The sequence below is a fragment of the Triticum urartu genome, chromosome 1A (assembly GCF_056163025.1).
Source record: "Triticum urartu cultivar PI428250 chromosome 1A, HENAU_Tu73, whole genome shotgun sequence".
NCBI lineage: Eukaryota > Viridiplantae > Streptophyta > Magnoliopsida > Poales > Poaceae > Triticum > Triticum urartu.
Window position 1 is genome coordinate 484,114,223 of NC_141873.1, and position 11,548 is coordinate 484,125,770.

The window sequence follows — 11,548 nt, forward strand, 5'->3', positions numbered from 1 at the left end:
GTTGCAACCAAGCTTTTGTTTGTCGGAGGGATCTCGAGGAGAAGGGGTCAGTTGCATCTCCCACAATAGTCATGCAACTACAAGTGTCGTCCCCCAACTACAATTGCATGTCTTCCAACAGGGTTGCAACTAGGGATTTGTTTTGTCGGAGGCGACAACGACGGGGTAGGAGTGGCGTAGGGCATGCCCGATAGTAGCCATGAAACTGCAAGCGTTACTCCCCACCCCCAACTACAAGTGTCTCCCTATGCATGCAACTGTAAGTGTCACTCTCGACAGTAATTGCATGTCTTCAACGCGACAACAATTCAATGGTCTTTTGTTTGGCAAGAGGGCAATTGCATGTGTACCATGATTTTTTATGTGTTTTTTAATCTTTCCTATACAGGTGTTTGTTTTCCAAATGGGTCACCTACTTGCATGTAACTACATATGTTGTAGCCCACATGCAACCGCAAGCCACACTAGACGGGGGTAACTAGGATGCTAGGGGGGATAAGAAACTTGGGCGGCTTGGTATGTGGGTTTATTATTGACCTTTTCTTTTTTTCCATTTTTTCATTTTATGCTTTTCTTCTAAATTTTTTATGTTTTGATTTTTTTTCTAAATAGTGATGTTTTGATTTTTAATTTTTAAAATAACATCACCTGATTTTACACACGTGCGGCCACATGCAATTGCATGTCCTCCAGGCCATGCGGAAATGCACTACCACAATCTTTGTGTAACTTAACATTTTTTCTTTAAAAAAATAGTGCCATTATTTATACACACGACAGTCGCATGCAGTTGCATGTCCGTCGATCACACGTAATTGTATGCTTGCTATTTGTGTGCAATTTAATTTCTTTTCTTAAAATATTGCCATATGCTTGCATAAATGTTTGATTGCATGTAGTTCCGTGTCCGTCGATCATGCGCAATTACATGTGTGTTATCCGTGTGTAACTTATTTTTTATTTAAAAATATGTTTTAATTTTCCCTACAGTTTTACCTATAACTAGTGATGTGTACTAAGAAAGAAGTAGATGGTCAAATAACTAGTTATATGCAATTTAACTCTTGTTTCATAAAATATATTTTTTGCTGATCAAAGGGTGAGCTTTAATTTTCTACTGCCCGTTCCCCTTTTGTTTACATTTTTTACCACATGCACCAGGAAGCTCATTCAATTCAACCAGTGTTCTCTTTTTATTTCTTTTTTTTAAATATTATATGCTCAAAGTAATACAATATATTACATTTTTTTTGTTATGTGTTATGTTTCAAGAGACACATTCTAGTGCACATCGGTGTTTTTTTTGCCGAGGAAAAGAGCACATCGTGTGTTGACACGAACACTGACAGTCCCGACTACAAGCAATAAAAAAAGGAACCAATGGACAACAGAAAATAAAAAAGACTGCACACATACGTACAAGCAAAAACAAAACAGCCCATCACGGACAAGAGCAAGAGACGAGGCAAAAAAATCTAAGTAGGACGAAGCCCAGCTCAAAAGACAGTAAGAAACAGAAACTTGGATGAACGTGGCCTATGCTATGCATGGCTGACACATACTGACGTCAGCGACTGAGACTTCTCTCAGTCGACTGATTCCTAGACAAACCCTTGTTGAAAATGAAATCCTAAGATGGGATTACTGAACTTGCGGCATTGGTTGCTGATCCCGTGAAGGGCCTGAAGCATATACGAATACGAATGCAATGGAAAGTTTAGCCTGTACACAAGCCAATTTCTTCCTTCCTTGAGGTATGGCGATGCAACTACTACTACAGGATACAGGTACGAGTGAGTAATAAGACAAAAACGTTTCACAAGTACTCCCTCCGTTCCTAAATACTTGTCTTTCTAGGCATTTCAACAAGTGACTACATACGGAGCAAAATGAGTGAATCTACACTCTAAAATATGTCTACATACATCCGTATGTAGTAGTCATTTGAAATGTCTAGAAAGACAAGTATTTAGAAATGGAGGGAGTAGTAGTTGAAGATAAAACGACGTTTCACAAGTAGAGCTAGGTTTGTATCAAGAATTGAAGGCGGGATAGAATAGAATTCAGAGGAGCAGCCATTTGATTTCTCATTAGCTAAATAAAACGATCGAGGATGATAGAGTCCACAAGCGCTCGATCAGAAGAGGGGAACTGTTGGAGTTAGCACTAGGCAACTCTTGGCCACACCGCCAGCATAGCAATGCCTGCTGGTCGGCGCCCTGACTAAGCTAGCTAGCAGAGCAACGTTAACGAAGAAGAAAATAGAAACGAACATGCATGCATGCTGCAGCAGGATGGGGCCGGGCCTTATTTTGTTCCAATTAAATCATGCCACGTATGCGGGAGCACGGATGGGAGCACGCTGGGGGAGCAGGCAAGTCTCGTCCCTGCAGCAGACAGATCAACAGGAAACAAACGCACGACTGCCCCTTCCCTTGCTTCACTTCAGTCGTCTTCCCCAGCTTACAGGTCGACGACGGCGACCATCGGGCTTCGGACGACGTGGCCGCTTGACGACCAAGTGATTGAGCCCTCGAAGACGGCTCCCTTGACGAACGTGACCTTGGGCATCGGGGCGACTCGGATGGAGTAGGACTGCTTGTGTCCTTGCGCCGTGAAAATCAGCTGGGCGGGTTCCACGTCGACCAACACCAAACTGGGCATGGCCACCGCCACCTTGTACACCTCCGGCAGGCCTTCGGCTTGCAGGTTGGTCAGTGTCCTGACCACGGGCTGCTGCAGCTGGAACAAGGTCACGACGATGCTTGGATAGTTGAGTTGTTCTTGGGGCACACCTTCATGATCGGAGCACAAGCCGGAGCTGTTGCGGGTAACGGCCCGCATCGCCATCTCGCCGAAGTTGGAGCACAAGTAGCCTATGTATTGTGCTTTGTCGATGTCGTATCCCAGGCCAGGGTCCATGGCCCTGGCCAAGTCGACGTGGCCAGCGCCTGTCGCGTAGAGGGCAGCAGGATCCGGGCCCCGCTGCTCGTCCAGGATGCGCCCCCCGCTGTTGTCTCGGGTGGAGGCTGTTGTCATCAGCGCTGACCTGCAAATCGATCCAAAAAGCAGCAGCATGATCGAATACTGTATTAGATACTACTACTGTAACAAGTACTCGTACTAGCTAGCAGCTCGGGAACCAAGGGGGTCTCGTTATATGATTGCTTGCATAACGCTGTGTGTGGAAACGCAAAAAAAAAATGATTGCTTGCATTGGCCGGCGGAATTACGTACCTCATGATGGCCGGACTCCACGTAGGATGCACCCTCTTCAGAAGTGCCACGAGCCCGCTCACATGGGGCGTGGCCATCGAGGTGCCCGACTTGAAAGCGAACGCCTCTGGTCTCGCGGGCACGCCGGCGAGGATGTTGAGCCCCGGAGCCAGCAGATCCGGCTTGAGGACGCCGGGGCTCCACTTGCTCAAGCCACGCCCCGAGAAGTCAACCACCGTAGGTTGCCGGCGACGAATCCTGCGTGCCGACATCCCAGTTGACGAGGGCATAGCGTACCGGCCCGCCTGACGCGAACTTCTTCAGGATCTCCCCCTGCTTGTGGGTCACTTGAATGACCTGACTCAATGGGCCGAAGTCGTGCAAATCAATGGTATATCCAACCTTTTCTGGTTCGACGAAGACAACGGCCGAAGCGTGCAATCTCAGAAGTGTACGGGCTAACTTGATCGTGAGATCACGATCAATGCTGTCGGCGATGTCGCAGATGACGACATGACCAGAAACCAAGGTAATCAACTCGTAAGGATACGCGCAGTACCCGCGATGGTCCTCGGTACGGTACAGCAGAGGGTGGAATGTCGGCGACGGCAGCATCAGGAGCTTCATCCTATCGGCAAGACTCTCACCCACGGCGAAAGCGTGAGTGTCATCTGCTGGGCCTTCGAGGTACACGGTGGCCGGGAAGTACCGGTCCACCGTGCCGGCGCCCACCGTGAGCAACCATGGCTCGGCGTTGCGGACGGAGGATGCAGCCGGGCCGTAGTTGCCGGCGCAGACGACGACGTGGACGCCTTGCTGCATGGCGTTGAAGCCGCCGATGCCGATGGAGCTGTGGTCGTACGTCGGAATGTTCCTCGCGGCGAGGGACAGCGATATCACGTGCACGCCGTCCGCCACCGCCTCGTCCAAGGCCCTCAGCACGGCTGCCTCGGGGCAACCTCCGGATTCTGTGCACACCTTGTAGATTGCCAAGTGGGCGTAAGGAGCCACGCCGGAGGCGGTGCCGCTGGCAAGCCCGTTGACGGAGACGTTGGCCACGAAGTTGCCGGCAGCTGTGGTGGCAACATGCGTGCCGTGCCCGTCCTCCGTGTCACGGGCCAGGGTGATGAAATCATCGTCGGGGACGTACATGTTCTTGACGCCTATCAACTTCTTGTTGCACTTCATGTACGGATGGCACGACCCCCTCCATAACGGCGACGGCATCTCCATGAACCCAGCGTCCTCCAGCGACGGGTGGGTGTCATCGATGCCGTGATCGATCACACCGATGATCACGCCCTGGCCGCCGTTGCCGGGCCATTTGTCCGGCGACGCGGCTAGCTGCGTGGGTTGGACTTGGACGCGGCACACACGGCCGGGCCGGTACACGGGCACAATATAATGTCCATGGATCATCCCCAGCGACGCACCGTCGGTATACATACGGATGATCGTGGCGGATCGGATGACCACGCGCGTGCCTTCTTCTTTGGTTGAGCTGCTGCGCTGCTTTGGTTGGGCACGTACGGGAAGACCGTGAACGAGAGCGCACCAGGCAGGATCATGCATGCTAGCCTTTTGCTAGCGACTTTAATTGGCTTCTGTTGCAGTGCGATGATGATCGAATCCTTCTATATATATAAGGGGATACTGGACCACCCAACTAGCTAGCTAGCTATCTATCTCCATGCATGCCAACGACTATGCTCGGTTTTTGTGGCAACTAGCTAGTAGGAGTACACACGATGAAACGTGGACGATGCACAGACGATGGATTAAATCTGGCCGGACAAACGTTGATTAACAAGGGCGTCGGCCGCTGGATTTACGTGTCGTGCATTGATCGGCCACTTGTGTCGTGCACGGAGCAATTTCGTTACATTACTAGCACATTTGCGAGATGCATGCATGGTCCATGGAGCGGATGCGATGCATGCTCCCTGCGTACGTCCATCGGGTCGGGCTCCTGCGTAGCGTAACGAACATCAACGACGCACGGTCATCCTCTCTCCCTGCGCGCCGCCCGTATCCCGTATCGTATTGAATTCACCGTTCCGTCCCGGCCGGGATACTCTGGCGCCCATCCCAAATGCTGTTTTAGTAGCTCTCCCTGGCCGGCCGGGTAGGTGATCATTCCGTATGGCTGAAACGCCTAATGTGATAGGAATTCCAAGTTACGTGCTTCTTTGTCCACTTACTCTTCTTATTAAGAAGAAGAAGAAGATTCTGGTCGATCGTTCGTCGTGTCAAAAAAAAAAAAGAAGAAAGAAAGAAAGCCTCGATCTCGTCGTCATAGCTACTAGGTACTACCTCCACCAGCCAAAGATACCTGTGCAGAAGTAGATATGATCTGCTGCTGCAGCCAACCAGGAACATCAGGAAGCCAGGTCGACGATCTTTTCAGGCAGGCACGCTAGGGACTTGTGGCAGCAGTGTCACATGCATACTACTCCCTTCGTTCCTAAATATTTGTCTTTCGAGACATTTTAAATGACTACTACATACGGATGTATGTAGACATATTTTAGAGTGTAGATTCACTTATTTTGCTCCGTATATAGTCACTTGTTAAAATGCCTAAAAAGACAAGTATTTAGGAACGGAGGGAGTAGTAGCTAGAACCTCAGCTAGAATAATGCCGATACGAGGGCGATGAGATGCATCAGATATATATGAGGCAGGGGGATAGGAGGAGGACCACTCATCAGCTAGCTAAAATTGTTTGTTGATTCCTTTGCAGCCAACGTACAAATCCGCAACGGCACGCCACACACAAGTCCGCAAGTCCGCAACGGCACGCCACACACACAAACCATAGGGCAACGCAGGCTAGCTCGTCCTTCTTTTTAGCCCATCTATCTTTTGGGAGCTCATACGAAGAAGCAAAGGAATTCTACAACACTTTCATGGAAAATTAGTTTCGGGATCACAGAATAATTAAAGGTCTAAGGGGGTGTTTGGTTTAGAAGTCCTAGGACTTTTTCTAGTCCCAGGGACTAATCAAAAAAGACTTTCTAGTAGAGTCTTTTTCTAGTCCCTGTAGAAAAAGTCCCCCCGTTTGGTTCCTAGGGACTTTTTAGGGATTTTTTTTAGTTTCTGGGACTAAAAAGTTCCTAAACCAAACACCAAACAACGACTACACCACAAGGAAGGATATTGTCTGGTCATGTGAGGTAAATTAGAAACATGTAAATAGCAGGATACAGTGAGACGGTTAATTGATTTAAACAATGCATAACTGGAATTTAAATTAACAGAAGAGACATTGGATGCAGGGTTTCTGCAGGAACCCAGCTGGTTGCAGAGCAATGATCTGGCTGCATCGAACTGACAACCATTCATGGATAGTAAGTAGAGTTATCTCTGATCACAATCATGCACTTTCTGTTCGTTGTGGAGAAAAGAAACAATGAGGTTCACACAGTTACATAGACCCAATGACCAAAGAATTCATAACAAGATTGAGAAGCGACAATGTACCACTGGGTCGTGTACGTAGGGGTGTTATCGCTAGAATAAGATGTACCGATCAAAAAACAAGCAGTGGAGAATATGTGTGCCCGGTTAGCCTAAGAGGATATACAGGATGATATGAAGAAGACTATGGAGGGTCAAGCATAAGGCTGGACGAAAAACTCGAAGCTCTGTTAGCTCGCTCGGCTCGTCGTTGGCTCGACTCGGCTCATTATCGTAACATATTGAATCTCTTTGGTATAACAAGATTTAGCTCGTTAGCTATAACAAGCTAACTCGAGCCAGCTCGCAAGCCAAATGAGCCATATTTCTAGAAAAAAGCAGCAGAACTTATATTAATTTTTTATTACTTCAAGTATTTTACTTATAATTAGTTGATGGCCCGTGGGCAAGGTCGGGTCAGGCCGGGTCGGGCTTTTTCGGGCCGGGCCGTACGGGTCGGGCTGCCCATGGCCAGGACTAGCCGCGGGTCCTGGTGTTATCTTGTGGAGAAAAACCTCTTTTTTTTTCTCACGTAAAAGATCCTGATGCGGGTCAAAATGTATAATAGTTTGCCGTATGGGTCCCACATGTCAGCAACTCACAGACAAAGAAAATAGTGCTTCAGTTTTTCTTTACGAGGAACAAAAGTGCTTCAGCTGGACTCGAACTCAAGATCTGAGCCAACCTAATGAGCGCGGCTTTTTCTAAATGTATAATAGTTTGCCGTATGGGCCCCACATGTCAGCGACTCACAAATAAAGAAAAATAGTGCTTCCGTCTTTTTTTATGAGGAACAATAATGCTTCAGCTGGACTCGAACTCAACAAGATCTGAGCCACCCTAATGAGCGCGGCTAACCAACTAAACCAGACAGGTTACAATGTCCATAGAGTATTAACGGGGCAGCAGTCCATGTGGCCCATTTTGTACTTTTATTTCTTATATGTAAATATAATCATGTGTTATAAATATTATACATATAAATAAAATAAATTACAATATACAGAATGAACGCGGCTAAGTGGATATAGACATTATATATCATTTGATTTTTAACTGGGCTGCAGTCTGTAGAGCCGAATTTGCACTGTTTTTGTAAAAAATGTAGAATATATGTAAATCATAGTTATGTGTTATAAATAATCCAAATATAAATAAAAAATTTCAATTATAAAAATAATCACGCAATTTAAAATTTATCCATATGATTAAATTATAGATTACAAAAATATTCATGTAATAATTTGCATACTGAATACAAACATATCAAGGTAATTTTATAATTTTGTGCATATTTATGAATGCTTCTATAAGTATTAAAATGTTCACAATTTATAAACAACATTTTTTTGCTTTAAAAAGTATTCACATGTTTTCATAAAATTTGTATGTTTTCTTAAATGGGCTGCAGTCCATGTGGTCCATTTCGCACTGTTATTTTTACAAATTTATAAATATATGTAAATTTTAATTCAATGTTATTAATAATATATATAATAAAAATATATATTATATATGTACGTATTTAATTAAATTTCTATATATAATAAAAATATGTATTATATATGCACGTATTTAATTACATTTCTACATATAATAAAAATATATATTATATATGCAGGTATTTAATTACTTTTCTAATGCTCATATAAATAATATTCGTGTATCATAGTAACTTCAGATTTTAGAAGTTTCTTATATAAATAGTATTCACGTAGTAAATTAAAAAATGCTCATATAAATAATAATCCCTCCGTCCGAGAATACTTGTCCTAGAAATGAATGTATCTAGACTTATTTTAGTTATAGATACATCCATTTTATCCATTTCTAGGACAAGTATTTCCGGACGAAGGGGGTATTCACTTATTATAGCTATTTTATATTTATTTATATATTTGCGACCCATGGTTATAATTTATATATTTTTTATAAAATAAATAAGAAATAACAGTATAAAATAGCCTGTGGACTGCGGTCCGGTTAAGACGCATAGAATATATAGGGTAAGTATCCATAGTGGACATGAAACTTGGCTGGGTGAGGTGGTTAGTCGACTGAGACTTAACCACTATCGTATTGAAAACACCATATATATTTTTTGAACACCCCTTCGTTGTTAGCCGAAGATGCTCCAGATTTATATATTTGGGCCCTTCCAACATTTTACCTCTTATATTGGCCCCTCTCTACCAAGATTCCTGGTTCGTCCGTAGTGGTGCTCACCGAGTGATTGCTTGAGCTCGTCTTCACTGGTTGCGCTTGCATTGTTGGCATCCACATATTTGTTTCCTTTGTCAAAATTCAGAAGCCGCACAAAATTGCTTACAGAATACACCTGAGGCGACGATGCCATGCCAATTTGAAACTCGATGCGCACCTCTCAAAACGTATGTAGTCTCGACAACGCAGCGCGCGGCGCATCGTGTTGCAGATCAGGCGATCAGAACAATCGTCAATCAGGCTGCACGTCGGCCGTGAAAAGGCAGAGCATGAAGAGAAACATACATACACTGATACAAAGGCTGGTACTGTACGTACTTTGTTAGGGCATGTACAATGGAAGCACTACCTACCTAATGCCTCACCATTGCCACGTAGAAAATTAGCAGGGAAACCACCGTCCAAAAATCCACTGCCCAACGCAGCACTAGCCTCAGCAGGCCAACTTTTTTACTATTCATATTTCTCTCTCCTGCTTTACCAGATCTCAGCCCCACGCTTCCTTCAGCTTCCTCTCTTCTTTTTTTGCCTCGCTCCACTTTTGGCAGGAAGGAGACGGCCTCCTCTGCAGATCCCCCTTTAGCCTGCAAGCAGCACGAACAGCAATCGAGGACCACCCGAGCCGACGTGGAGAGCTGAGGCATCCCTCCAGCCTGTTGCGTTGGGCATGCCCTTAGGAACACGGTGACACATTTGATAATCAAATTCTCGTAACTGAAGCTAGATCTTTCACTTCTCGTAGAATAAAACAAGCCCGACAAAGTAGCGCAAGTTAAAACTAGAATAGTAGACGAACTGGCAGCTCTGCTTATTACTGCAACCAACCTCAATGCGATCAACTCGCACACGTAGTTTTTTTCGTTTGGAGGAGCAAGGTCAATGCAGATTTGGCATCGACCAGGAAGGGCGCTGCCTACCGTGCAGGCATTTCAAGAGGTTGCCGTGGGAGAGATTCTGGGACGTGGTGAGGCCGTCGAGGTCGAGCATGGAGACGGTATACCTCCCCCAGTCGCCCCACCCGGAGTTGGCGTTGGCCTCCTCGTGCGCGCTGGCCACGTACACGCAGTTCCTCCGCACCCCGTTCACCCCGTTCGCCTCCACGCAGAAGCCGCGGACGTGGTCCACGAACACGGCGCGGTCGCCGAGCCCGCCGCCGCCGACCTCCGACCACCCGGCCGCCAGGCTCCCGCGGTCCGCGCGAAAGGCCTTGAAGAGGCCCTTCGAGCGGTGGCATCCTCCGTGCACGACGAGGAGGAGCTCGGAAGCGGACGACACGACGAGCGTGGACTCGCGCACCCACGAGCGGTCGGGCATCACCAGATCTGGCGGCTCGATCGCGGCGACCACGGCGAAGGTCGCGCCGTCCACGGCCGTTACCTTGTTGGCGCGCTTGTCGAGGAGGTAGAACGCGCCGTCGCAGTAGGTGATGCTGCCGACGCGAGCTGGCGGCGAGAGGTCGGCGGGGGTCCACGACCTGCCGTCGCCCTGCAGCCGGCAGAAGAACGCGCCCTTACCCTGCGAGACCATGACGGCGTCAGGCGACCGGTCCCAGACCATGTCACGGAGGATCATCTGATACCCGTCGTGGAAGGATGGCGGCAACGCGGGCAGGCTCTCCGACGCGCCCGTGAAGGGGTGCAGCAGCGTGGCCGAGAAGTCGTCGGCCACGGCGAGCGTCCAGCCGCGCGGCGAGGCGAAGAGGAAGGAGCGGCCGCACGCTGCGGGCATGGGGATCTCCGTGATGCTGTCGTCGGCGAGGGACCAGAGACGGCGGTTGACGCGGGAGTTCTGCTGGGAGGGCAGGAGGAGCAGGGGCACGCGGCGGCGGGCGGCGTGCTCCGCCGAGGCCGAGCGCCAAGAAGGGCACACCGAGCGGAAGCGCGCGAGGTCCGCATGCTCGGTGATCCTGTCGGCGATCCCGGCTACGAGCTCGGCTGGCAGGTCGGACCAGCTCATGGTGTTCGCGTCTGCGTGTTCTTGGATTGATGGAGGGATGGAAGAGGAATGCGATGGAAACGGAGCTATGAGCTTTGGTTGACTTTTGCTCGTGTGGAGTAGACTGAGTAGTGTGGAGTGCGGAGTAATTCTAGATCGAGGTTGTGAGGAAGATTGCTCCCTGATCCTCTTTCTCTTTGGTTTGATTATTCTTAAGCTAAACCACGAGGCCCACGAGCTTTACTATATTGAGCGCTAATACAAATATCTACCGTGCATAGATCCACCTCTTTGGTTTGGTCTAGCTCCGCCACTATGTAAGTTGCCTGAAAATTGAATTCAGATTTTTCAGCCTGTTGATTGCTGCTCCAAGATTCATGTTTTTTTTTCCTGAGCTGAAAATTTGTCACTAACACAGAGATTGTTGCTCCAAGATTCATGTTTTTTCCTGATGTGTAGTGACTTAATTTGTCACTAACGTCTGTGTTGGGTGACTCAGTATTTCAATGAGCTGAGGCCCGTTCACCGGACGACCAAGTTAGCTCTCTCTAGCCCATCTGACAACCCAGCCCTCCTCCCTCCCTATGCCTTTTCTGTTTTTCTATTCTTATGCGTTTTGCTTCTTTTTTTGTAATCCATCATCTTTTTCCTATGGGACCCAGCCTGCTTCCTCTAGGCCGACAGGTGCATGCACCCATCTATCTGTTGAATAGGT

At 47.6% G+C, this 11,548-nt stretch overlaps 2 protein-coding genes and 1 pseudogene across 2 annotated transcripts; all 3 read right to left on the reverse strand.

Annotated features, from left to right (window-relative positions):
- Positions 1 to 2,440: 2,440 nt before the first annotated feature.
- Positions 2,441 to 3,314, reverse strand: LOC125532933 (subtilisin-like protease; annotated as a pseudogene).
- Positions 3,315 to 3,444: 130 nt separating this feature from the next.
- On the reverse strand, positions 3,445 to 4,635 carry LOC147991830 (subtilisin-like protease 4). The gene has a single exon (XM_087538833.1). It carries the CDS (start codon positions 4,633 to 4,635, stop codon positions 3,445 to 3,447), a length of 1,191 nt encoding a protein of 396 aa, XP_087394959.1.
- Positions 4,636 to 9,170: 4,535 nt separating this feature from the next.
- On the reverse strand, positions 9,171 to 11,155 carry LOC125535890 (putative F-box protein At4g22660). The gene is made up of 2 exons (XM_087526473.1): positions 9,724 to 11,155; positions 9,171 to 9,551 (listed from the first exon to the last, which is right to left on the reverse strand). The coding sequence occupies exon 1, from the start codon at positions 10,852 to 10,854 to the stop codon at positions 9,775 to 9,777; it is 1,080 nt and encodes a 359-aa protein (XP_087382599.1). The 5' UTR covers positions 10,855 to 11,155; the 3' UTR covers positions 9,171 to 9,551; positions 9,724 to 9,774.
- Positions 11,156 to 11,548: the final 393 nt, after the last annotated feature.

What these genes read in the sequence shown, in the direction of transcription:
- LOC125535890 (XM_087526473.1), bottom strand. Translation starts at nt 10,854, where the DNA reads ATGAGCTGGTCCGACCTGCCAGCCGAGCTCGTAGCCGGGATCGCCGAC.
- LOC147991830 (XM_087538833.1), bottom strand. Translation starts at nt 4,635, where the DNA reads ATGATCCATGGACATTATATTGTGCCCGTGTACCGGCCCGGCCGTGTG.